We start from the raw sequence: 25,124 nt of genomic DNA, 5'->3' as shown, positions 1-25,124 counted from the left end.
AATGAGTTCAGCGGCATCACTCAACCACCACTCAGTGGGTAGTAATTCTGTCAGTAAGTCAAATTCGTTGAGGCGGACTGGCGAACATATGTTAAAGTACTTTGTCTTTAATCATATTATTCGAATAATTTATGAAATTGCAACAACAACAACCATAAAGAACTGCCAGCTTTAATGGAGAACAGTAGGAGGTGCAGCCTGAAGAAAGTTGCTGGCAAGCCCAATTCCCATTTTAAAGTGTAGGAAAAATCTGTCAGTCGGTCAATTGCTTGGGAATATGATGTGATCATATTTATTAAAATGTGCACTATAGGTCAAAATACAGGACAGAAGAGTATTTTTTTCTGTAGAAAACAATTTTCTAGGCTTCGATACGGATAACTAATTTGTTTGCATAAAAAAAAATCGTCAGGTGTGGAGCACTGATTTTTTTTCTATAGCAAAAAACTCTGGCCTGAGAAGTGATTTTTGTCGTATAGAAAAAAATACAGATCTGAGGAGTATTTTTTTGCCTTTTCCGTAGTATTTGGGGAGGGTATATGATATATGATATATATTCTTGATCAGCAACAAATTCTATGTCGATTTACCAATGTCCGACCGTCTGTGGAAATAGCTCGAGCTTGTGAACGAAGCGAAGGCGTTTGATCAAATTTTACTCATATGTATATTAGGTCTGCAGTTTTTTTGGTATTGAAATTGGGTCATATAAGTCCACGTTCTGGTCTAGCCCCCAAATAACTGTACCGGCAGATCTAAGGAGTTTTAGTCATAATTTTTCACTATTTTTTTTTTGTTAATTGACAGTTTTCGTATTATGTCGGAATCATCCCTGCAGATAACTTATATGTAGGTCCAAATTTTGTTAGAGTAGTCATATAACTGTACCTTCCGATATTCGGAATTTCGACGATTTTATCCACATTTTTCAACGAAATTGTCTCAAATTTGGTACTTGGAGAACCTAATGGATGCTCCCTTCTATGACTGAAGATTGTCTGGGTATATCCACTTCTCTGTATAGCCCCATATAACTTTACATCCCGATTTTCGATATTTTCATGATAATAGCCTAATTTTTTGTCGAGACGATTTTAAATTTAGAATTTCAAGTTTATACGGGCTACTTCTTCCTCTGGCAGAAAATTGCCCATTAAGATCCACGGCTTGGTATAGCCCCTATATAATGATACCTCTCGATATCCGGCATTATTCGCCGTAATTGCATCAAATTGAAAAAAAAAAACGTATGCAGGTGCATGTAATACAGTCCCTATATAATAATACCTCCCGATATTCGGTGTGTTGATGATTTTTGCGACAATATTTACCAGAATTGTTTCAAATTTTGCATTTAAAGTTCGTAATGGATACAACTTCCTATGACAGAAAATTTCCTATGAAAGTTTACATCCTCGTACATCCCTCATAAAATCGCACGTTCCGATTTTTGCCGAATTTTTAACGGAATAATCTCAAAATTGTTGTTTCAAGTTCTTTGGCAGGGTTTCGTATAGTCCCTATAACGTGGTTTTCTCCTTGGCTGAATTAAACTTAGGTGCACCCAGGGTCTCCTAAGGACCCATTAAACCTCATGAAATAAGAATAGTAGATTTCTCCCTTTCCTTTTAGTTATAATCTACTAGCGTTGAAATACGTTAAGATGAAGATGGGATATGGGATGGCGAATGGGCCTCGGAGGTGTTCTACTTAGAAGTAGATTTGTCCCGGTAATGGTCTGATATTCGATGTAGGCAAGAAGGTAAACGACTCGTGGGCAATGGGGAACTATAATGTCGGGTTGTTCAGGATTGGTTCTCAGATCGTTGATGTGCAATGTGATTAGCCGACGATTCGAAGGTCAGTGTTCGGTTGACGCGGTCATTCGGGATAGCAACAATTTTAAGGTATCGGGAAATTGTGGACGACAGGTGTGGATTAGTGCGGAAGATAGGAAATTACAAAGTTTATCTTCGGGTGACGCTGCTATTCAGAATAGTGACGATTTGAGGGTAATCCGTAGCTTGCTGATGGTCGCCAGATGTTGATTATATGCGAGAGATAACAAATTACGATGCTTATGTTTGGGTGCCTCGGACTTTCGGATTGGTGATTGTTTGAAGGTAATCGGGACTTGGGGGGTCGTCGGTTGTCGATGGTGTGAATGTAATCAGGAATTACCAGGTTGGTGTTCTAAGTGACGTCGATTTTCGGTATGTTGACGATTTGGAGGTAATCTGAAATCTCAGAGAATGGTAATCGGCCGGTAATCGAAAATGGCCGACATTGAGGTATTGATGTCAAGGCCTTCGAAAACGGATTGGGGACTCGTAGTATAATCGTTAGGGGACGGCAGATCCAGGTCTTTTTAAAATGGATCGGGATTTGTTCGGGCTCGGCAACAAACTGGGTATACGCTTGGGAGCAGTTGTCCAGATCTTCGGCGACTTCGGATCTTCGGCCACTCAACTTAATGAGAACCAATCTCTGGAAAATGGTTTCCCAGATGAGGTCGTACATAAGGTGGGCTTAAGGAAGAACTTTGTTAGTCAGAGGACAGATAATGATTTAGACAAACGATAACTACAATTTGTTAAGCCCCCTGCAGTAGAAAGCCTGTCCCATCGTAACCCAAACCGAACACTATATGTGATCGACATTACCAAGTAAATGAGAATTATTGCCCTTATGCGGTAAATGACACATTGCCGAAAGCTAAATTGTCCATTACGCAGCCGTCGAATACTGGGGTGGTGGTTGATGCTGTTCTAATTGCTATCGTCGATGTTCTTATGATCTTGCTATTGCCATTGTTGTTGTTACTATTGATATAATGGGAACTGTTTTATGTTCTGACTGATGTATTTGATGAAATCATCAGGCTATACCCCTTACAAATTTAACTCCCGATATTGGGGATTTCGACACATTTTGAAGACATTAGTCAAAGTTGTTTCTTTTTATTTTTCTGTTCCTTTCAAAGCGTGGAGGGCATTGAAAGTTCATCCTATCCGAACTCAACTGCTTTTTTACTTGTTTATTTTCAAGTTCTTAAGTTTCATAAAAAATTCACATTCCAATTGAAATTAATTCAAAAATTTGTGTCATCCATTATTGAGGCATTTTGGACATATCCGTTCAAATAATTAAACGTCAAAGAGATGTAAACTCAAACATTCTCATTTGCATATTTCTGCAAATCCATTGGCATGTGTGGGGGCCACCAACAACTCTGCCACCTCCCCAGTACATCATGCGACAATAAAAGGGTCATTTGCCTCACTTGACATATTCCGGCATACCATAAATATATTCAGGCCAAAACAACAACAACAACACAAATAAACACACATGTATTCCAAGTGAAAAGAAATGTCTGCGAAGGCAAAATAAAAATTACAACAAATGTTGGAACATTTTCCATATTACAGAAGTGCAAAATAAAATTAATAATAAAAGAAAACAACAACAAAAAAATATGATTTTTTACAAACTGTTGAGAATTGAAATGTGTCTGGGTAAAAATCTCATCTCCAGGGCTGAGCAAATAATTCTGAAAATGCCAACATGTCTCCGGGTTGTCACTGGCTCCCTCCCTTCCTCAGGGAGGAATTTTGTTGGAAATTCATACAACGTCGCCAGACGTAGGCATCATATTACCAGACCTTTGAGTTATGTCAACATAAGGCTGGGGTAGTCACCCAATAACCACCCTATCTCCGCCAAAAGATTTTAAAGTTTCTCTTCATTTCCTCTGTCTGCTATGGATATGTGGGTGGATGGATGGATGTATCAGCTCTTTGTGAACCATCACCTTTTTCTTTTGGTCCCTTGCGGGTTATTTGCTCTACGTCATCTGATGGTTGGTTGGCCCTTTTTCAGCAACAGCTCTCACCCAGAGCACTTTGCATTTAAAACTTTCGTTTTAGCGGAAGTTGTTACAAATGGCAAGACAGAATAACAAAAAAACAACGGCAGTTTGGGAATTTGTTCAACACGTCCACGGCAACCACCTATAACGGGTTATGCAGGTGAAATTTGCATAAGGCTACACATGAGGTGGGCCTTAAAAAAAATAGAGGATAAAAAATAATCAAGCATCAAACTTGGCGCCATTGGGGTCCCGACGATTTTTTTTCTAGAGAAAAAACTTGGGTCCCGACGATTTTTTTTGTTTTCTAGAGAAAAAACTTGGTTCCCGACGAATTTTTTTTCTAGAGAAAAAACTTGGTTCCCGACGAATTTTTTTTCTAGAGAAAAAACTTGGGTCCCGACGAATTTTTTTTCTAGAGAAAATTTTTTTTCTAGAGAAAAAACTTGGGTCCCGACGAATTTTTTTTCTAGAGAAAAAACTTGGGTCCCGACGAATTTTTTTTTCTAGAGAAAAAACTTGGGTCCCGACGAATTTTTTTTCTAGAGAAAAAACTTGGGTCCCGACGAATTTTTTTTCTAGAGAAAAAACTTGGGTCCCGACGAATTTTTTTTCTAGAGAAAAAACTTGGGTCCCGACGAATTTTTTTTCTAGAGAAAAAACTTGGGTCCCGACGAATTTTTTTTCTAGAGAAAAAACTTGGGTCCCGACGAATTTTTTTTCTAGAGAAAAAACTTGGGTCCCGACGAATTTTTTTTCTAGAGAAAAAACTTGGGTCCCGACGAATTTTTTTTCTAGAGAAAAAACTTGGGTCCCGACGAATTTTTTTTCTAGAGAAAAAACTTGGGTCCCGACGATTTTTTTTCTAGAGAAAAAACTTGGATCTCGACAAAATTTTTTTCTAGAGAAAAAACTTGGATCTCGACAAAATTTTTTTCTAGAGAAAAAACTTGGTCCCGACGAAGTTTTTTTTCTAGAGAAAAAACTTGGGTCTCGACGAAATTTTTTTTTTGGTCCCGACGAAGTTTTTTCCATGGAACAAGCTTGGTCCCGACTAAGTTTTTTCCATAGGAACAAGCTTGGTCCCGGCGAAGTTTTTTCCATAGGAACAAGCTTGGTCCCGACGAAGTTTTTTCCATAGGAAAAAGCTAGGTCCCGACGAAGATTTTTCCATATGAAAAAGCTTGGTCCCGACGAATTTTTTTCCATAGAAAAAGCTTGATCTCGACGAAATTTTTTTCCATAGAAAAAGCTTGATCTCGACGAAGTTTTTTCCATAGAAAAAGCTTGTCCCGCGACGAATTTTTTTCTATAGAAAGAACTGATTCCGCGACAATTGTTTTCTGTAGAAAAAACTTTTTCCGCGATGATTTTTTTTTCAATAGAAAAAACTTGTTCTGCAACGAATTTTTTTTCTATAGAAAAAACTTGGTCTCTCTGATGTCCCTGGCGTATGAGGAAAAACTTGGTCCCTCTGGTTCTGATGATTTTTTCTATAGAAAAACTTGATCCCTCTGGGGTCCCGAAATTTTTTTTCATGGGTCCGAATAATTTTTTGTCGTGGTGTGTCTGGGCCCATTATCCTCCATTTATCTTTTTTCTGCCCCTGAAAATCCATTGCAAAGAAATAGTCTATGACAATTTCCGCTGGAGGGTGGGCAATGATTTGTTTGCAATGGTCCATTACTTGCCTTTTAATTTGCTTCACTTGACACTTGTTTGATTTACACTCTTCAACGCAAAAATTAACCCTTTTCCATAAGAGAAGGGAAAACATATTGACCGTGTTGCAAAATCCGGGCGACGACACTCAAAGAAAAATATTAGTTGTGAACCCCAATAAAATAGGGTTTCATTCAAATTAGACTCCAAAAATGAATAGTGAAATTTGGAAATCCTCATTCCTTTCATCAAAATTTTAACATTTATCGAACATTTTTACTCGAGTGTAAACTGGTGTTGGTCGAAAGTTCAAATGCACTTTTTTTTGCCTGTCTGCATTTAAAGTGTCATCATAAGCACCATCATCTGTCTGCATGCGTTTGAAAACAGCACCATCAGCACATCGAGCAAGTGAAAATGGTTTTATTAGGTTAAAAATATTAAATTACCTCTGGGGGGTAAAACTTTCATGGCCAGACATTTCCATTAGTTTTTGAAAAAACCAAATTACAAATGCAATAATGAAAATGTGGAAAATGTTGCAGCATTAAATGAAACCGACAAATTTGTTACATGAGTTGGGTAGATATGGTGGGAAAATGGGAATTTTCTTTAAATTGGAAAAAATGGCTCTCAAATGTTTTGCACTGTTGATGGAACCAAAGCAAGGGGCCTCGACATCAGTTTCTGAGGAAAGGTTTATTAATAATTTATAGTTTATACAACACATCACAGGCTTTCTATGGCCCTTATTGATGGAAAAATAGGATTAGGATAGGATATAGGATATTGGATGCAACCAAAGCAAGGCAAATATATTTCTTTAGAATTTATAATTTATAAAATTCAACATAAGCCTTCTATGGGGCACGTTTTGATCGTTTCAAATGTTATAAGCATCTGTAACCATGTGACTGAGGGTATAAAAAATCACTCCTCAGTTTGACCCTGTCGATTTTTTTTATAGAAGGAAAAATCTTGGTCCCTCTGGTCATGACGTTTTTTTTCAGAAAAAAATTAATTCCCGATTATTTGCTTTTTTATAGAAATAATTTGGTTCCTCTGGTCCTGACGATTTGTTTTTCTATAGGAAAGCCACCCAATAAGCCGGGAAAATGGGATTTGTTTTTTATAGAAAAATTGGTTTTTTATAGCAAAATTGGTCCCTGAAATTTTTTTTAGAAAAGCTTAGTCCTTCTGGTTCCCGACGATTTTTTTCTATAGAAAAAATTGGTCCCTCTGGTTCTCGACGATTTTTTTCTATAGAAAAAAAAATTGGTTCTTCTGGTTCCCGACAATTTTTTTCTATAGAAAAAAATTGGTCCCTCTGGTTCCCGACGATTTTTTTCTATAGAAAAAAATTGGTCTCTCTGGTCTTTGGCGATTTTTTTTTTATAGAAAAACCTTTGTCCCTCTTGTCCCCCGACAATTTGCTTATCTATAGGAAAGCAAAAAATAGAAAAATTGGTCTTTGACATTTTTTTTAGAAAAGCTTGGTCCCTCTGGTTCCCAACGATTGTTTTCTATAGAAAAAAAATTGGTTTCTTTGGTCTTCGGCGATTTTTTAAAAAAAAAAACCTTTGCCCCTCTTGTCTCCGACAATTTGCTTTTCTATATCAATCCTATGGACCTTGAAAATGGGATTTCCTTAAGATTTATAATGGCTATAATGACTTTTCTCTCAATTTTAACAAGTAAAAAAGAAGCCAAGATCGGCCGAACTTTTTATATCCTTCATCATTTGTAAGAAACTTGAAAAATATCCACAAAATTCTATCGAAAAATACCGCTCGAATGAAAACCGCTATATAGGGCCTATACGAAGACGTGGTCCTGCATAAGTTATTTGTGTCAAAGGCTGTAGTAACGGTTCCGAACTTTATATACGAAATTTCAAATAAATAATTCTGGTGAATAATTTCGTAAGAATCATGAAAATACCGAAGATCTGGGGGTACCGTTATATGGGCGCGTGGACCTATTTTAACAATTTTCTTCTAAGGGGCAAAGTACTCAGAAGGAACCCCTTGTGTAGATTTTAAGACCATTCCATTGTTAAACTTGGCTCAAATCATAAAAATACCGAATATCGGGGGTACCGTTATATGGGGCCCACCTATATAGATAATTCGCGGACCTATATAGATAATTCTTTTCCAGGGGATAAAGTACTCACAAGAAACTTCTTGTGAGAATTTTCAGACAATTCCACAGAAAAAATGTTACTAAAATCATCAAAATACCGAATATTAAGGGGGGAGGGGGGGTTATACGATATCCTGGACCTATGTAGTTAATTCTCTTCCAGGGGATAAAGTACTCACAAGGAACTCCTTGTGTGGATTTTTAGACAATTCCATTGAAAAATGTGGCTAAAATTATCAAAATACCGAATATCGGGGGGTGCCATTATATAGAAGATATGTTTGGACCGATATAACCCATCTTCGAACTTGACCTGCCTGCAGACAAAATATTCGATCTGTGCAAAATTATAGCTTCCTATCTTAATTCGTTTTGACTGTAACCCGATTACAACAGACTGACGGACGGGCAGACAGACTGTCTGAAGGGGAGCCGCACGGTAGACGAGCTGCACGATATTTTATATAGTAGTGCTTGAGCCCGTCTCTGAAAGTCAGGTTTCTGTATGGACGAGGTGAAAAGTGAATCTCTTATGTGGACAAGCTGAAGCGAGAATCTCCCTCATAGGCGAGCTGAGGCGCGAGAGTCTCTCTCAGAGACAAGCTGAAGCGCGGGAGTCTCTCTCAGAGACAAGCTGTAGCACGACAGTCTCTCAGAGGCAAGTTGAAGCACATGAGTCTCTCTCAGAGGCGAGCTGAAGCGCAAGAGTCTCTCTCAGAGCAAGCTAAATCGAGAAAGCTTAATGGTTCATAAGATATATCAAAGACCTTTTATGGTCCTTCATGATAAGAAGATGGGATTGTCTTTCGTTTTGTAAATGGCACCCAAATGTTTGAGACATCTAAATGAAGGGACCAGAAGAACAGTTTTCTGTTATCGCTATTCTTAACAACTTATACAACTCATCTTGAAGGCCTTCCACAGGTTTAGGGTACCCAGAAGATATTCTGTAGGTCTTTTAAAGTACTTTCTATAGGTCTTCTAGGCACTGAATATCTTTTATAGGTCTTATGGGTAATGAAGACCTTCCATTTGGGTCTTATGGACCTAGGAAAGTTTTTAGGATCCATTCTTACATAGAATATATTCCATTGACTCCTTTCGCTGTAAAGGGTTTACTGAACTATCAAATTTCCTGGCATTTGAAATCAAAACTCTCAAAAAAAAAAAAACAAAAAAAACAACAGAACTATGCCACCAAAAAAATCGATGACCTCAAATGCGGAATGGGAAGACGTCACAACAAATGTCTGCATGCCCCAACAAACATAAATTTTCGGATTCAAAATAAATAAATGTTTATTATTGCCACTAACGATGGCTTATTAGCATTCGAAACCATTACAACAATCAATTCATGTCATATTTTTTCTCTAACCTCCCCTCCCCCTCTCTCGTTTTCTCTTTCCAGGATAAAGAAAAAGTCAAACCAAAAGTATTTGGAAAACTTTTGTGCAGAACGCAAACTCTAACCAGTCAAGGTTGAAAAAGAAAAAAAAACAAAACGAAATTCCAAAGAAAGTCATAAAAATTGTCTAGCAGGCAATCGGAGGTACAACAAATTCCTAAACAATGTCATCAACTGGGAATCATCATACCCATTTGGCCCATCCACAAATGGCGCCGCCACCACCCCCTCCCAAACCCAATAAAACACCACAAGCCTATGCCAATGGAAATGGAAACGGCACACTGGCGAATGGTAGTGCCATCAGCAATGGCAACGGCACACTGCACGGCTCGAATTCAAGCATTCAGAAGCTAAACGGACGCAGTCCTTGTCACACGCCACCGCGTACCGATCGAGAGCACGTCGTAATGACACCCAAGGGAAAAACTGCCAACAGTACGGTGATACTAATCGAAAGGAAATTGGTCGATGAGGTCAACGAGCGGACCCATGTGGCGGGTGGTGATCACACAGGCATTATCATCAATAAGGATACAGTGGCTGGTCAGAAATCCCAAACCACCCCGGCACAGTTATCGTTGGAATTTCGGGTATTCTTGGTCAGCGCCAATACAGGCAAACATTCACAGGAGTCGCGGACATTACGTTTTTGGTTCCGCGATTGGTTGAAAAATGACGCTGAACAGGCCCATGTAGCCCAGGACTTTTTCAAGGAGCTGGTCAGTCCAAAGGATTTTCCAAGGGGTGAGTAAAAAGAACAATAATAACAAAATAATAAAAGAAAGAGGAACATTGTATCCAGAAAGAGAGGTATAAAGACGACCAGGAAGGCATCTCTAAAAGATACTAAAAGGGAATTACTATATACGGATAGAAGTGAATTTCGAGAGCAATGAAGACAAGAAGGAATTCGGCCAGACTCTCAAAGGAAGTCTTTATAAACAGTCAAGATAAATTTTTAAAGATTGGCGGGAGTTTTTTTTATAGACGTGCAGGAGTAAGCTCTTATAATGACCAGATGAATGTATTTTTATACGTTGAGGAAAGTATTTAGACGACCAGAGGGTAGTCTTTATTGGCAGTCTCGGGGTATCTTTTGAACGACCAGAGGGGATTCTTTTTTGGGGACAGTTGGGAGTCTTTAAAGGCGGCCAGGAGAGGAATTTTTATAGACTTATGGTTCGAGTGTTTAGAGACAGTTAGGAATAAGTTTTTAAAGAGGACTAGAAGGAAGTCTTAAAGAGGGCTAGGAAACAGTCCTTAAAGATAGTCAGGAGGAGTCTTTATAGGCGGCTACAGTTAAAGCTTTAAAGACGGCCTGACCGAAATCTAAAGACAGGAGGAGGGCAAGGAGTATTTTAGACGATCACATATGAGTTTTAAAAGAAGGTCAGTGTCTTCTTAGACGGAGAGGAGAGTCTTAAAAAACGATGACATAGATGCGCAGAGGGTCTTCAACGACAAGCTGACAGGAGTTTTTATCGCTGAGCTGAAGCGGAGCCTAAGCGTGTCTCTGAAGGGCAAGTCTATATTTAGATGAGCTTAAGAGCGATACTGTTATTTAGAAGAGCAGGATAGCGAGTCTCATGCATAGACGAGCTGGAGAGCGAGCCTCTATATAAATGAGCTGGAGAGCCAGTCTCTATCTACAGACGGACTGGAAAGCGAGGGTCTCTACATAGACAAGCTGGAGAGCGATGGTCTCTATATCGACAAGCTGGAGAGCGAGGGTCTCTGTATAGTCGAGCTGGAGGGTGAAGGTCTCTATATAGACGAACTGGAGGGCGAAGGTCTCTATATAGACGAGCTGGAGGGCGAAGATCTCTATATAGACGAGCTGGAGAGCGAGGGGTCTCTACATAGACGAGCAGGAGAGCGAGGTTTTCTATAGAAGTTCGTTACGTGAGCCGAAAGTGCGCCTCGGCAAGCAAACTAAGGGTGACTCGGTCGGGAGGAGAGCCTCTCCTTACCTAAAGACGAGCAGAAGAAAGCCTCTCTCAAAGCATCTCCCTCTGTAGGCAAGTTGAAGGAAGTCTCTATCGTCCATAGAAGTGTAGAAGGAAGTTTCTCTCTCCCGCACTCACTTTCTCTCTCTCTCTCTCTCTTAAAAAAAGAAAAAAAGGACAGAACGAAGTCTATCTCTTTCTATAATCGAGCCTTTTATGCAAGTCTTTATCTGGGAACTGAAGCGAGTTTTTGTAGGAAGTTTTATAGGCGAGCTTTCGGATCACTTTTAAGGCAAGCTGTAGGAGAGTCGCCAAAAGAAAGACATTGGTGACTTTAAAACTTTGGGTGGACCCTTTCTTTAGAGAAATTTTAAACATGTCTGCCTCAAAGGCAAAACTTGTAAAGATTTTCTATAGGAAGAGCACCTCCTAGGGGCCTTGTAAAAATAGAAAATATTTGTAGGGTCTTCTGGAGAAAACATTTCCTTTAAAGATTTTCTGTAGAAAATTTTACTTGAGACCATAGGGAAGTGTCATAGGCGACCAGAAGAAAGTCTTTCCAGACGAATAGAATGGAGTCCTTATGAACCTTTTTCATTGGAAAAATATTAAAATTTTTTGATTGGCATTTTTTTAAATCAGATCTCAGCTTCAAATATTTTTCCTATTTTGAAAAAAAATCTATTAAAAATATATTTTTTTATTTTTATTTTAAATCATATTTCACTTATGTTTTCTTTTTCCAGACTACGTTGGCTTCATCAAGAAGATTATGAAATTGATGCAAAAGGGTTACGATGAAATTCAATCGCTTGAAATAGAATTGCGAATATTAGAAGAAACCGCAGAGCCGCCATCCAGACCGCGTAAGTATTTATTTCTATGACAGTGGTGAAGTGACGAAGATGGTGGAGGCACCAACAAACAGAAAATAAAAAAAATCGAAGAGTTAACCACATTCAAGGTTACGACTGAGTGCGAGTTAATGTGAAACCCCACGAGTCAACGAAAAAATGATTTCATATATTCGGGTTACAGTTTTGACCTGAATTTTAGATATTTATATGATTTTTAATATTTTTTTCTATTAAAAAAAAAAACATTTCTAAAATTCTATTCCACTTTCGATTTATGCCACACAACAATGTAAACTGCATCCAAAACTCTTCACATCCAACTATTCTTTCTATTCCTGCAAATCAAACAAACAAACAAAAAAACATACAACATCTGCAACCACAACCAAAATGGGATGACAACAAATACAAAACTTGATCCTTTGAACTTTTTTCTTTTCCACTTCATCTACTCCTACTGCATTACATTTGTTTTTGGCCAAACTATACCAACCGAACCAAAAAATGCATTGCTTCCCATGTTCACCACCTTATTTCTGTTGCACCAAATTCTGGCATCGGATGCTGACGATTATGAAACGGATGATGATGATGACGATGGAATTGATGTACAGCTCGTGATGGTTACATTATTTACTGTTACGGCGACTGCAATCGCAAATTCGAGGAAGCCTTGCAGGCCCAACAGCAAACAGGTGATGGCGATGAAATAATGAAGGCAATATGGCTTGAAATCTACCATGAACAACTAACAACCACAACAGCAACAACAAATGCCACTGCAACAACGCGGAAATGATAATAACCCCCATCAAACCTCCCCGACAAACATTCAAAACAATTGGAATTAAAATGAAACAAAAAAAGAAATCAAAACAAGACCAACAGATAGACAAACAAAACAATCAGTTCAGCTCAGCCAGTCCAATTCATCTATGCATCCAAGCATCTATTTCTAACCAAAACCATTCTCTTTGCTCCATACTCCCAAACTAACCATTATCCAACCAACGAAGCATCCAACAACCTACAATCAAAAAATGTTGCATGGAAAGTTGGGTGAAAATTTGATGTTGTAATGAGGTTGGAAATACCGAAACATTACACGTTGAGGAAACCGTATTGCAAAAAGTGATGGACATTATTAATTATAAGCTGTCATTTATTTCACACATTTGAAAGAAGTTTTATTTTTTTTTCTCAACACCAAATCCAAGACTTTTTAAATCAAAAATTAAAAAAAAATTAAAAGAAATACTAATAAAATAAGTTTTAATGTTTGGTGGTGTGTCGTTATTTTGAATATGAGCCTAAGTCCAGTTCTAACCTAATACTAAAAGTCGTCTCTAATAGAGCTTCTTAAGATCACCAGAAGATCAAAATCTTCCGATAACATGCAGACAAAAGGTCTCCTAAAGATATTTAACAACAATGCGACTTCTCAAAGGCCTTAAACTCAAAAAATACCTCTCAATGAATCATATAGGCCTTTTAAGGATTTTTTTTTATAAATATGACATCCTTCGGGTCTTCTACTAATATAATAAGGGTGAACTAAAAATACTGCAACAAAGTTAAACGCCATAATTTTTACATTTTATTTTTTTTATTTTATTGAATGAAAACAAAAAATGTCGGAAATAGCATCAAATTTTAGAATAAGTTTAGATTTGTTCGAATTGGCCAGCTTTGACATGAGTTATGGCCTTTAAACGGCCAATGAAACCGTCATACGCTGCCCGAATGTTGCTCTGCGGTATTTTGGTCCATTCGCGGCGAAGCGCTTGCTTGAGGTGATCGACACTTTGGTATTTTTTAGTGCCAACCTTGCTTTCCAAAATACTCCAGAGACAATTGTCCAACGGATTGGTATCCGGAGATTTTAGTGGCCATTGTGCGCTGGAAATAAAGTGAGGTACATTTTGTAACAATTCTTGGGTGGCGCGTGCTTAGGGTGATGGTGCTGAGTCCTGTTGGAATGTCCAAGGTCTGTGGCCAAAATGTTTGCGTGGCCAAGGCTTTAATGCACCCTCTAGAAAATTTTCGCTATAATATTCGGCATTTATTCTGATGCAACGGTCGATTAATACCAGCGGAGAGCGACCATCTGCTGTTATGTCGGCCCACACCATCACCATGGCCGGTACTTGATTTCTGGTGGCCAACCGGAGGTGCACATTTTCAGCTGACGTCTTTGGCAAGTAAACACGATCATTTTGTTTGTTTACAAACTGCTGGACAACGAATGTTTGGAGAAAACCAAATTCGGCAGTTCACCACTTTCGGCCAAGCGAAGCAACTCTTTAGCTCTTTTGGGTCTATTTTCTTTTTGTTTTTTTAAATTATTGCACTTTTTGAAATTTCAATGGCTTTAGCCCGAGCTCATTTTTTCAATATTTGCCGAATGGAATATTGCGATATGTCCAGCTCACGAGCCATTTTTCGGTCACTGCGACGAGGGGGTTTAATCAAGTCGCTTCTTTACTTTACGAACCATTTCTGCTGATGTTGCTGTTTCCTTCCGCCCACTTCCCTGACGTCGGGCTACGCTACCAACATCACGGTAACGAGCGATGGTGCGAAACACAAAAGATTTATTCACATTTAAATGCTGGAGTGCTCTAACGATAGCCTCTTGTGGTTTTCCAGCCAAATTTAAAGATATCACACTATCACGCTTGAATTCCATCACGAGTAACTTTTTTTCTGGAAAATTCTCACCAAAATGCTTTTATACGCTTGTAAACAATATAATGAGCTGTCATTGGAAAAATTTTAACAGCTGTCGGACAAGTGGCTTAGAAATGACAGAAGTCTGAAATTGGTTGCAGTTTTTTCATCTTACGCTGTACAAATGTGTGCCAAATTGTAGCCTATCTCAATTCGTTCGAAAAGTACTGTGATTACAACAGACAGACAGACCGACACACAAACTGACAGAGGGACAGACGGACATCGCTAAATTGTTTTAGAACTTTACGCTGATCCAGAATATTAATATTTCGAGGAGTTACAAATGGAATAATAAAGTCAATATAACCTCCATAGTATGGTGGAGGGTATAAAAAGGCTACTAAAAGTGTACAGTTGGTCAGAAAGTAGTCCTTATATGCAAAATGTTGGCATCTTTAAGGACAACCATAAACTCCTACCTAAAACCTTTTTATTTTTAAATCAGACAGCTCAAATAGTTCTATTATATAGAGCCAGACCTTCGAAAAACTCGCTCAAATTAGAGTAAAGAGTGAAAATTCCTCGACGTCGAGTAGGAGCACTCCTGGGAGTAGAAAAAAACAAATGGGCAAAACTCTATATTTCGATTTCGCTCGAAAAAGGCGGGCATGCTTTGGTCATTTTGGAGTGGAAGTAAAAACACTCGTTAGCTCGTACCACAAAAACAGTTTCTGAAGAGTATTGTCCATTGGGATCATAAAGAGTGTAGGACGATTGAACAGATTCCGTGGTATATTCCCATTTCTGGAGAAATCTTTTGAACAGGTTAATTCCACTGGACAATATGCCTTCCAACACATTTTTCCACTCCAAGATACACATCAATGGAAAGCTTATGGAGAATACTATCCATTGGCATCATGTGACCATTTCTGGAGAAATAATGACTCGGGAGCGCTCCCACATAAAAACAAAAGAGTAAAGAGTAAAATCCATATAAAACTGTATACCGCTCGCGAGCATGTTTCATTCCCAATTGAAAATGAGGAAATGTATTCTCTTATAGGGGCTATTTTAACACGTAGGCCAACGTATTTAGTTTTTAAAATTAAAGATCGTAAAAATAAAATTGTTGGCTGTGTTTAATAGCAAAAATCTGTCTCAAATATTACAAGCTTTTGTAATTCCACTTTAAAAAACTGGAGAAACTGATTGGGAATACCTATCTTATCGAGGATCTCCGAGGACAAGTACAGGGTGTAACAAACAATATTAATCCTCTACATCTTAGGATGAGGGGTATAAAAACGTTTCAGTCAAAATCTCCATCAAAAATCCCTCTAACACCATCTCCAATCCTTTGGCATGGCTAAAATCTTTCTCAAACGGCTGTTTAACTTCAAGTTTGTCTATGCTGCAGGTCTTCGTTTGTGCAAATGCCTTATTCTAACATTTCTCCTCCCATAATGTGTTGTGTCCTGCATGAACCACCCACCACCCAACCAAACCCAACATTACCGGATGGATGGCAAAGCTTTTACGTGTTTCATAACCATTTATAACGGCTCTCAAGGAAATCATTACCTTCACATAAGTGTATACATTCAGGATAATTGTGGCAAAGCAAGAAGACGAAAAAAAAAAAAATAACAACCACAACAACACCCAGCATTTAACGCTAAGTGCTGTTCTGCAAAATTATCCTACCACAACAAAAATAATCTACCCCATTATCCATCAAAATCATCGTTTAGGTTTTTTTTGGAATGTATCCGCTCGCTCCTCTGTTGTTGAACTAACACACATTAACAATTTTCCATTTTTTTGGAGAAAACGCTTACATTGTTGCGTCCTTTTTTGTTTTTTGCAAAAACCATGAAGGCAAATTTAAAAGAGATTTTTTCAAAATTTTCGTCGTCTGTGTACAAAACATTTACATATTATTTGTATGATTAAAAAAAATTTAAAGCTTTAATATTTTTAACCTTGAACTGCCCTTTTTTAATACCACAACAACAAGAAATAACAACAATAATGGATGTGATGGTCTTAATTTAAAACAATTTATTTGATCTTTGCTTTTTTTGTTTCTTTACTCTCTCTCTCTCTCTCTCTCTCTCTTGTTGCCGTAAACGCACACACACCCACCACAGTGTCCATGGATGAAAACCAATTCGAATCTCCACCCCTGACACCGGAAAAAGTACTCGAACTCATTGAGCAAGCCTATCCAAATCCCATAACTCCCGAAGATTTGGCCAAGTAAGTTTGAGAGCTTTTGCGGTTTTTAATTTAAATTGAAATATGTAAATTGGAATTAATATTGTTTTCTGTTCTCTTGTCCAGGGACTATGGCTGGGAGGAACAAGATGTCATCTTGGTATTCATGTCTCTCAAGGAAAGGGGCCTCATCAAATCAATGGAATACAATTCATACACCAGAATCCATCATGAAGACAAGGAGATAAAGGTGAGTAGATATTTGCATATTTTTTATAACCTCCACCATACCACCATGGAGGGTATATTAACGTCGTCATTCCGTTTGTAACTCCTCGAAATACACATGTCAGACCCAACAGCGTAATCAGCATAAAATTCTAAGTTGATTTAGCGATGTCCGCCTGGCTGTGTGTCTGTCCATCTGTCTGTTGTAATCACGCTGTCTTTCGAACGAACTGAGATAGAAGGGTAAAATATGGACACATATGTATTTTGCCAGTAGGAAGGTTATGTTCATAAATGGGTCATGTAGGTCCACGTTTTCATATAGTCAAATTTCAAATTTCGTAGTTGAAGTTCGTAATGGGTACTACAATGTATGACAAAAAATCGCGTATGCAGATCCAAGTCTTCGTATAGCCCTCATATAGCCCTACCTCCCAATAGTGGGTATTTTAATGATGTTAGCAATATTTTTACCGGAATTATTTAAAATTTCGTATTTAAAGTTCGTAATAGCAAAAAGTCTTCATAAAGCCCCATTAAAGGGGTTACATTTGAGAGATATTTTTTTTACGGATTTTTTTGAAGATTTTTAAGTTCCTTCAAAATGGTGGAGGGTATTAAAAGTTCGGCCCGGCCAAATTTAGCTGCTTGTTTAAAATACAGAATGGAAGAGATCAATGCACAAGATGCTTAATTTCTGATTCAAATACTAGAAATACTCCTGAGATGGAGATTTGCAATTCTTACACATTTCTTAGCTATAATTTACCGTACTGGGAAGATTTTCAGGTCCATATTAAAAATCAACTAGATTTTGGGCTAAATTGGGATAATTTTAACCCCAGATGAGAAGGCGACCAATCTTCTTTACCACTCTTCTAGAGTAAATTAATTGACTCTGGCAGACTGACTTAATGATTCATCAACGACCGGACAAAACGACTGTAGCTGGAATTTTGAAATTTTGGATGGGGGTCACACTTAATCCGAAGGTGTCAGATAAGGCTGGATTTTTGGAAATTCGAACAAGAGCGGTACGAAAAGTACAGGAAGGTACTAAATATGGTACCATTTGTATTTGAACCAGGAAAGCTAGAACTTCTATTTTTGGAATGAGAGTAATTGATGAAGTATATGATGCGTGTATCAAAGGATTTTTGAGAATTTAGGCTATAAGTGTACGAAAAGTACTAAAATGTACTACATTTGGTACCATTTTGTATCATGTGAATGGTTAGAGCTAAAAAAAAAACTTGAAATTGGGAATGGAAATAAAGGTTGAGGAATAGGGTCAATATATGAAGGAAACTTTGGAAGTGTTAACTCATATGAACAAAAAGTACTAAACGGTACTAAATCGGGGTACAATTTGAATTTGGAGGAACGGATAGCGCTGGAATCCTGAAATTTGAAATTAACTTTACTGGCAGATTGTAGGATTGGGATATGGAAGTGATTTTCGACATTTGTACTTACATGCACGAAAAGTACTAAATGGTACTAAATTTGGTACAATTTCGATTTTAGTGAACCGATAGAACTGGAAATTTGGAAATAAGATTACTATTCCATTGCAATTTGCTATGAGAATAAGGTTTGGAAAGTAAGGTGGTTTTGTGAAAGTGTGTGTGAACTGTACTAAACAGTACTAAATTTGGAACATGTTGGTTTAGGGTAAATGGATAAAGCTGCATTTTTAAAGTTTTTTGTATTGGTGTTTCTGATTTGTGATAAAGATATGGTTTTACAAATATGTACTACGAGTGCAAGAAAAGTACTAAATAGTACTATATTTGGTACACTTTGGTATTGGGCGAACATATAGTGCTTAAAATCTTAAATGTGGTATTAGGGTTGTCGTACTACAATTTTACGAAAAGTACTAAATGTTACTAAATTCGATACAATTTGGTTTTGGATGAATGGATTGATCTGGAAATGTAAAATGTTGATATTTGGGTCATTGGTGGTGGGTAGGGTTATAAAAAAGGCAAATTCATTCATCAAGCGTACGAAAAGTGCTAAAAGGTGCTAAATTTGGTATTGCGTGAACGGATAATGCATGAAATCTGAAATTTGGTATTAGGATCGCTGTTAGTGTGTAGGGTTAAGATTTGGAGGTAGTTTTGAAAGTATGTTTAAAAAAGTTCTAAATGGTACTAAATTTGGTATTTGGAGAAATAATTGAGTTGGAAGTATACGCTATTAGGATCAACTTTTGTCTGATACATACCATAGGGTGGATTTGGAAATGTGTACTACAAATGCACGAAAAGTACTAAATAGTACTATATGTGGTACAATTTGGTATTGGGTGAAAAGGTAGTGTTTAAAATTTGGCATTGGGTCACTGTTCATTTTTAGCTTCGACATATAGCGGTGGTGTTTTAATAGTGTACTGTAATTGTACTATAAGTTCCTAATTTTGATCTTGGTTGAATGGATAAAGCAAAAATACTGAAATTTGATATTTAGATTACTGGTGATATCTGTGTTTGAGGTTTGACGGTATTTGTACGAAAAGTACTAAATGGTACTAAATTTGGCATTTGGAATTCTTAAATTTGATGTAGATGTCTCTGTTAGTGTCTGTGGTTGAGAAAAGTAGCATATTTTGGATATACGTACCAATGGTACTAAATTTGGTAATCGGGAAAATTAAAGAGCTGACATCCTGAAATTTGGAATAAAGTTCACTGTTTGTATCCGGAGTTGAGATATTAAGGCTCGTTCGGAATTGTGTACTACAATTGTTCGAAAAGTACTAAGTGGCACCCAATTTGGTATTGGGTGAAGAGATAGATCTGGAATCCCGAATTTTTGATGTTGAGGTCTCTCTTGGTATCTGGTGGTGGTTTTGCAAATGCTTTACGTTCTTCAAAAAGTACTAAATGGTACTGATTTTAAATCGCTGTTGCTGTCTAGATTTACTAAATGATACTATATTTGGTATTGGGTAAAGGGATAGAGCTGGAATCCCGAAATTTGATATTGAAGTCTCTCTTGGTTACATATGAAGACGTTAAAATAGTTGTGGACAGAAAAAACGATGTGGGTCCATTGTGTAATAGTTTTGCCAATATCATCCTCGGAAAACTTGAAAATGAAAGATTTTGAAGGCTTTTCGGTGTAAAAGTTTAACATATTCCTATTATTCTTTTCGAAGAGGGAAAAACTTTCAAAAAGTGTATAAAACCTAGAAAATCTGAAATATTAGTACAATATATGAAGTTTCAATTACAAAATTCTGTCAATTTGAACAAATTGTGCATTTTGAGTACTAAAAAGTCCTAACACGAACTATTGGAAGCAATCTAAAATTTTAAGCTGGACTTTTCACTGACGAAGTATACTTGCTAGTATAAGATAAATGCTCTGGGCACTGCAATTTTTCGGTAGGAAAAATTTTATCTGTTGAGAACCCAAAACATCAATTACAGCTGATTTTGTTGGAAAATATTGGTAAAATTCTAAAAATACCCAAAATCAATATTTCGTACCTTTTGGTACTTTTAATCCATTTTGACACTTTTCGTACCCTTCAATTTTGGAATATCCGAATATTTGTAACCCCTACGCGTTAAAATTGAACCTCATGCAAAGATTTCACGATTTTAATGTTATGCCTTTTTATGGGAGTTCATGAATCAGCCATTAATAAATTATTCAAAAAATATTTAGAGGTTTAAAAGTTGTTGTGACAATTCACGAGGGAGGATATTTACACCGAAAGATTAGCATCCATTTCATATTAATCGAATTTTCTTTAATTTCTTGTTTTCAGGTCGTCAAGCAAATGCCAACAATTGCATCCAACAAACAGCCGACCATTGCCATTATTACGGCACAGTATTGTGAAAAATTGGCCGTGGATGCCATGTTGGAGAACAAGGAGACCTTTGTGCGCTACACCACTGTGGGTAAGTTGAGAAGCATTTAAAACGTTTATAAAATTGAAGAAAAATAATAAGGAACAGGCTCAATTTGAGGACAGACCATGCTGATTCTCATTACCTTATCTTAAAAAAAATAATACAGAACCCTCTAAAAGACATCTACTCAACAGAAGTTTAATCAATTAATGCATTTATTTTTCTTTTCTTGTCTGTACACCAATACTACTACCACCACCACCACAACTACAAACAAACATTCTCCCCCCTCTGGCCCTTCTAATCCATTAAAAAAAAAAACATAACCTCCAAAACAGATACTCTTACTAAAGATTCGTTAAAAAAGAAAAAGAGAAGACGTGTTGGTAAGAAACAAAGCTAGCTCGCTGGAAGCCCCACTTTAGCATTATATCCTTAAAATGTCCTTGTAAAAAAATCGAATTGAATTGAAAAATTGTCAAGCTTTTTATGTTGTAGCCGTACCGAAGTATGTTTTTTTGTTATTGTAATTGGTCGTATCTGGTATCTGGGATATATTTTGTTGTTGTAAAAAGAACACCGAACAAAAACATTGTTGTGTCCTCTTGTCTATTGCCACATTTTTATGTTTCAAATTCATACGATACTCGCCCCAACCTCCCCTCTCACAACCGATCACCCAACCACCATACAAAGCTGCCCGCCCCACTCTCTCTTGTTCAAAAACATTTGGTCCATATTTTTGTTGTTAGCACCATTGAAGTCCACCATTTGGAATTAACCCAAATCACCCTTCACCATAACACCCTGGAATATAACCTAAGATTTTTTGAAAATTATTATTAATATTTTTTTTGTTTTTGTTATTTTTTCCTGATATTTAGGTGAATCTAATGTCTATACCCTGGGCAATATTGGTGCTCATCGCATTGTCAGCACAAAGTTACCATCGGTGGGTAGCACTCGTGAGGCCATGACCGCCACCGGAAATACCACCACCCGTCTCTTGGGCACATTCCAAAAGGTTGACTATGTCTTTATTGTGGGCGTGGCTGGTGGTGTACCCCATTACACCGATTACAAGAAACATGTCCGCCTAGGCGATGTCGTCATTTCGTATGTGGACAAGCAGCGTGCCTTGGCTAATGGGTAAGTAATTTGTATACCCTCCAACATAGTATGGAGGGTATATGAAGTTTTATGTCTGCAGGACTTTTTGTATTGAAAATGGGCCATGTAGGTCCACGTTTTAGTATAGCCCCCAATAGAACGGTACCACCGGATATTCGGTATTTTGATGATTTAAGCGACATTGTTCACCGGAATTGTTTCAAATTTGGTATATGAAGTACGAAATGGATACTACAGCCTAAGACAGAAAATTGAAAATTGCCCCTATATAACGGCACGTCCCGATATTCGGTATTTTGATGATATTATAGACATTATTTGACGGAATTGTTTCAAATTTGGTATTTGAAGTTTGTAATGAATATTACAACCTATGACAGAAAATTGTCTGTGCAGGTCCACGACTGCGTACCATATAATGGTACCTCCCGATATTCGGTATTTTGATGATTTTAGCTATATTATTCACCGGAATTGTTTCAAATTTGGTATTTGAAGTTCGTAATGAATACACTGAAAGAAAATTGTCAGTTCAAGTCTACGCCTTCGTATAGCCCCATATAACGGCTCTACCGATATTGGGTATTTTGATGATTTTAGCTACATTATTCACTGATTTTTTTAAGTTTCGCATTTGAATATTGTAATGGCTTATGACAAAATTTGCCTATGCATGTCCACAGGCTATATTCGGTATTTTTAAGATTTTAACAGATTTTTTTTTTTAAATTTCCAAATTCGTTCGAAATTGTGGAGAGTAGTCAAAGTTCGGCCCGGTGGAACTTACAGCTTTTATACTTTTTTTTTGATTTCGGAACTGATCCGAACAAATTTTAGCAAATAAAAATTAAAACGGCAATTGATTCCGCCCAACAGAATTTATATACATTTGTCCATGAAAAAAATTAATATAACCGAATTGGTTGCCCTCAAAATCCCAAAATTTCGGTTAAAATTCTTAATGTCATTGTTAGATAATCTTCCATATGTTTTGTATCTCAAATACCAAATGGAAGCCCTTTCAGCGTGAAATGTGGTTTTTGCAATACATAAAGGACACATCAAGTAGTTTGGAAAAGTGGGGTTAAAAATAGAAAACACGTAACGTTGAAAGATTACATCGCAACGTAACCCCAAAAGAAAGGGCAAGTTCGCCCCTTCTTCCATTTTTTTTATTTATTTTGGAAATTTTCGGATTAAGATTCCTTGGAATCCTTGCAATTATGTATGTAGTGTCTTCGGCGATAATATTTCAAGTTTTTTTTTTTTTTTTTTGGTGAAAATTTTTAACCCTCAAGTGAGTTACTAAAGGGAACTTTTGTGCCCTTATTCAAAAAAAAAAAAAACCTAAATTCTCCCATTAAACGAGATCGTTGAAATCCAAAATATTCAAGAAAATTATATATCATCAAATTCTTCTATGGGTCCCTGAAGATATCAAAAGTGGAACAATAGACATTCCTAATTTTTAAAAACAGATTTTACGGTTAAAGCCATACTTCATGTGGGTTTATGCAAAATTCTCCTGCAAAGTTTCATTTTAGAACCGTGGCAGCAAAGGCAAAAATGTTCCTCACAAAATTTCACTATAAGTCACCAGCAAAACGCATTTTCTATTTTCATTATATATCAGGAAAATATTTGCATTAATGTTGCCAAGAAAAACGTGAATAGACCGGGTGAGATGAAAAAACTGCAATAACCTTCAGACTGCTGTCATTTCTAAGCCACTCGTCTGACAGCTGTTAAAATTATTCCAGGGACAGCTCATTATATTGTTTACAAGCGTACAAAAGCATTTTGGCGAGAATTTTCCAGAAAAAAAGTTATTCGTGATGGAATTCAGCCGTCATGGTGGGATTTCTTTATATTTGGCTGGAAAACTAGAAGTGGCCATCGTTAGAGCACTCCAGCATTTAAATGTGAATAAATCTTTTGTGTCTCGTACCATCGCTCGTTACCGTGATACTGGTAGCGTAGCCCGACGTCAGGGAAGTGGACGGAAGAAAACAGCAACATCATCAGAAATGTTTCGAAAAGTAAAAAAGCGACTTGATCGAAACCCGAGTCGCAGTGGCCGAACAATGGCTCGTGAGTTGAACATATCGTAATATTCCATTCGGCAAATATTAAAAAATGAGTTCGGGTTAAAGCCATTGAAATTCCAAAAACTGCAAGAACTTACACCGCAACGGAAAGAAAATAGACTCAAAAGAGACTCTAAAGAGTTGCTTCGTTTGGCCGAAAGTGGTGAACTGCCGAATTTGGGAAAAACAGCAACATCAGCAAAAATGGTTCGAAAAGTAAAGAAGCGACTTGATCGAAACCCCCGTCGCAGTGGCCGAAAAATTGCCTCGTGAGCTAAACATATCGCAATATTCCATTCGGCAAATACTGAAAAATGAGCTCGGGGTAAAGACATTGGAAATTCCAAAAAGTGCAAGAACTTACACCGCAACGGAAAGAAAATAGACTCCAAAGAGCTAAAAAGTTGCTTTGCTTGGCCAAAAGTGGTGAACTGCCAAATTTGGTTTTCTCCGATGAGAAAACATTCGTTGTCCAGCAGTTTGTAAACAAAGAAAATTATCGTGTTTACTTGCCAAATAGGTCAGCTAAAAATGTGCACCTTCGGTTGGCGACCAGAACTCAAGCGCCGGCCATGGTGATGGTGTGGACCGCCATAACAGCCGATGGCTGTTCTCCGCTCGTATTAATCGACCGTGGCATTAGAATAAATGCCGAATATTATAGCGAAAATACTCTGGAGAGAGTATTAAAGCCTTGGGCACGCAAACATTTTGGCCGCAGATCTTGGATATTCCAACAGGACTCAGCACCATCGCACTCAGCACGCGCCACCCAAGAATGTTTATAAAATGAGGTTCCTCGCTTCATTTCCAGTACACAATGGCCACCAACATATCCGGATATCAATCCGTTGGACCATTGTATCTGGAGTATTTTGGAAAGCAAGGTGTTGATCGTCTTAAGCAAGTGTTTCGTCGGGAATGGGCCAAAATACCGCAGAGCAACTTTGGGCCAACGTCTGACGGTTTCATTGGCCGTTTGAAGGCCATAATTAGTGCCAGAGGTGACTAATTCGAACAA

The 25,124-nt window shown here is 37.5% G+C and overlaps 1 protein-coding gene across 4 annotated transcripts in view; it reads left to right on the top strand.

Moving 5' to 3' along the window:
• Positions 1-25,124, top strand: part of LOC101901668 (hypothetical protein) — a 73,332-nt gene that overhangs the window by 46,866 nt on the left and 1,342 nt on the right. The window contains exons 2-9 of one of the 4 annotated variants that reach the window (XM_011296824.3): positions 9,090-9,833; positions 11,782-11,901; positions 12,507-12,587; positions 16,719-16,827; positions 16,912-17,035; positions 20,798-20,933; positions 21,224-21,271; positions 21,770-22,034. In XM_011296824.3, the coding sequence (XP_011295126.1) occupies positions 9,251-9,833; positions 11,782-11,901; positions 12,507-12,587; positions 16,719-16,827; positions 16,912-17,035; positions 20,798-20,933; positions 21,224-21,271; positions 21,770-22,034 (1,466 nt within the window). In that variant the 5' untranslated portion in view covers positions 9,090-9,250. The remainder of the gene's footprint in view (positions 1-9,089; positions 9,834-11,781; positions 11,902-12,506; positions 12,588-16,718; positions 16,828-16,911; positions 17,036-20,797; positions 20,934-21,223; positions 21,272-21,769; positions 22,035-25,124) is intronic. The other 3 variants (XM_005176107.4, XM_011296826.3, XM_005176108.4) reach the window with 3 other exon arrangements.

Source organism: Musca domestica, unplaced genomic scaffold (assembly GCF_030504385.1).
Source record: "Musca domestica strain aabys unplaced genomic scaffold, Musca_domestica.polishedcontigs.V.1.1 2, whole genome shotgun sequence".
In the NCBI taxonomy this organism is placed as follows: domain Eukaryota; kingdom Metazoa; phylum Arthropoda; class Insecta; order Diptera; family Muscidae; genus Musca; species Musca domestica.
Note: the sequence above shows the minus strand (reverse complement) of the source record. Positions and strands in the feature narration are given on the sequence as shown.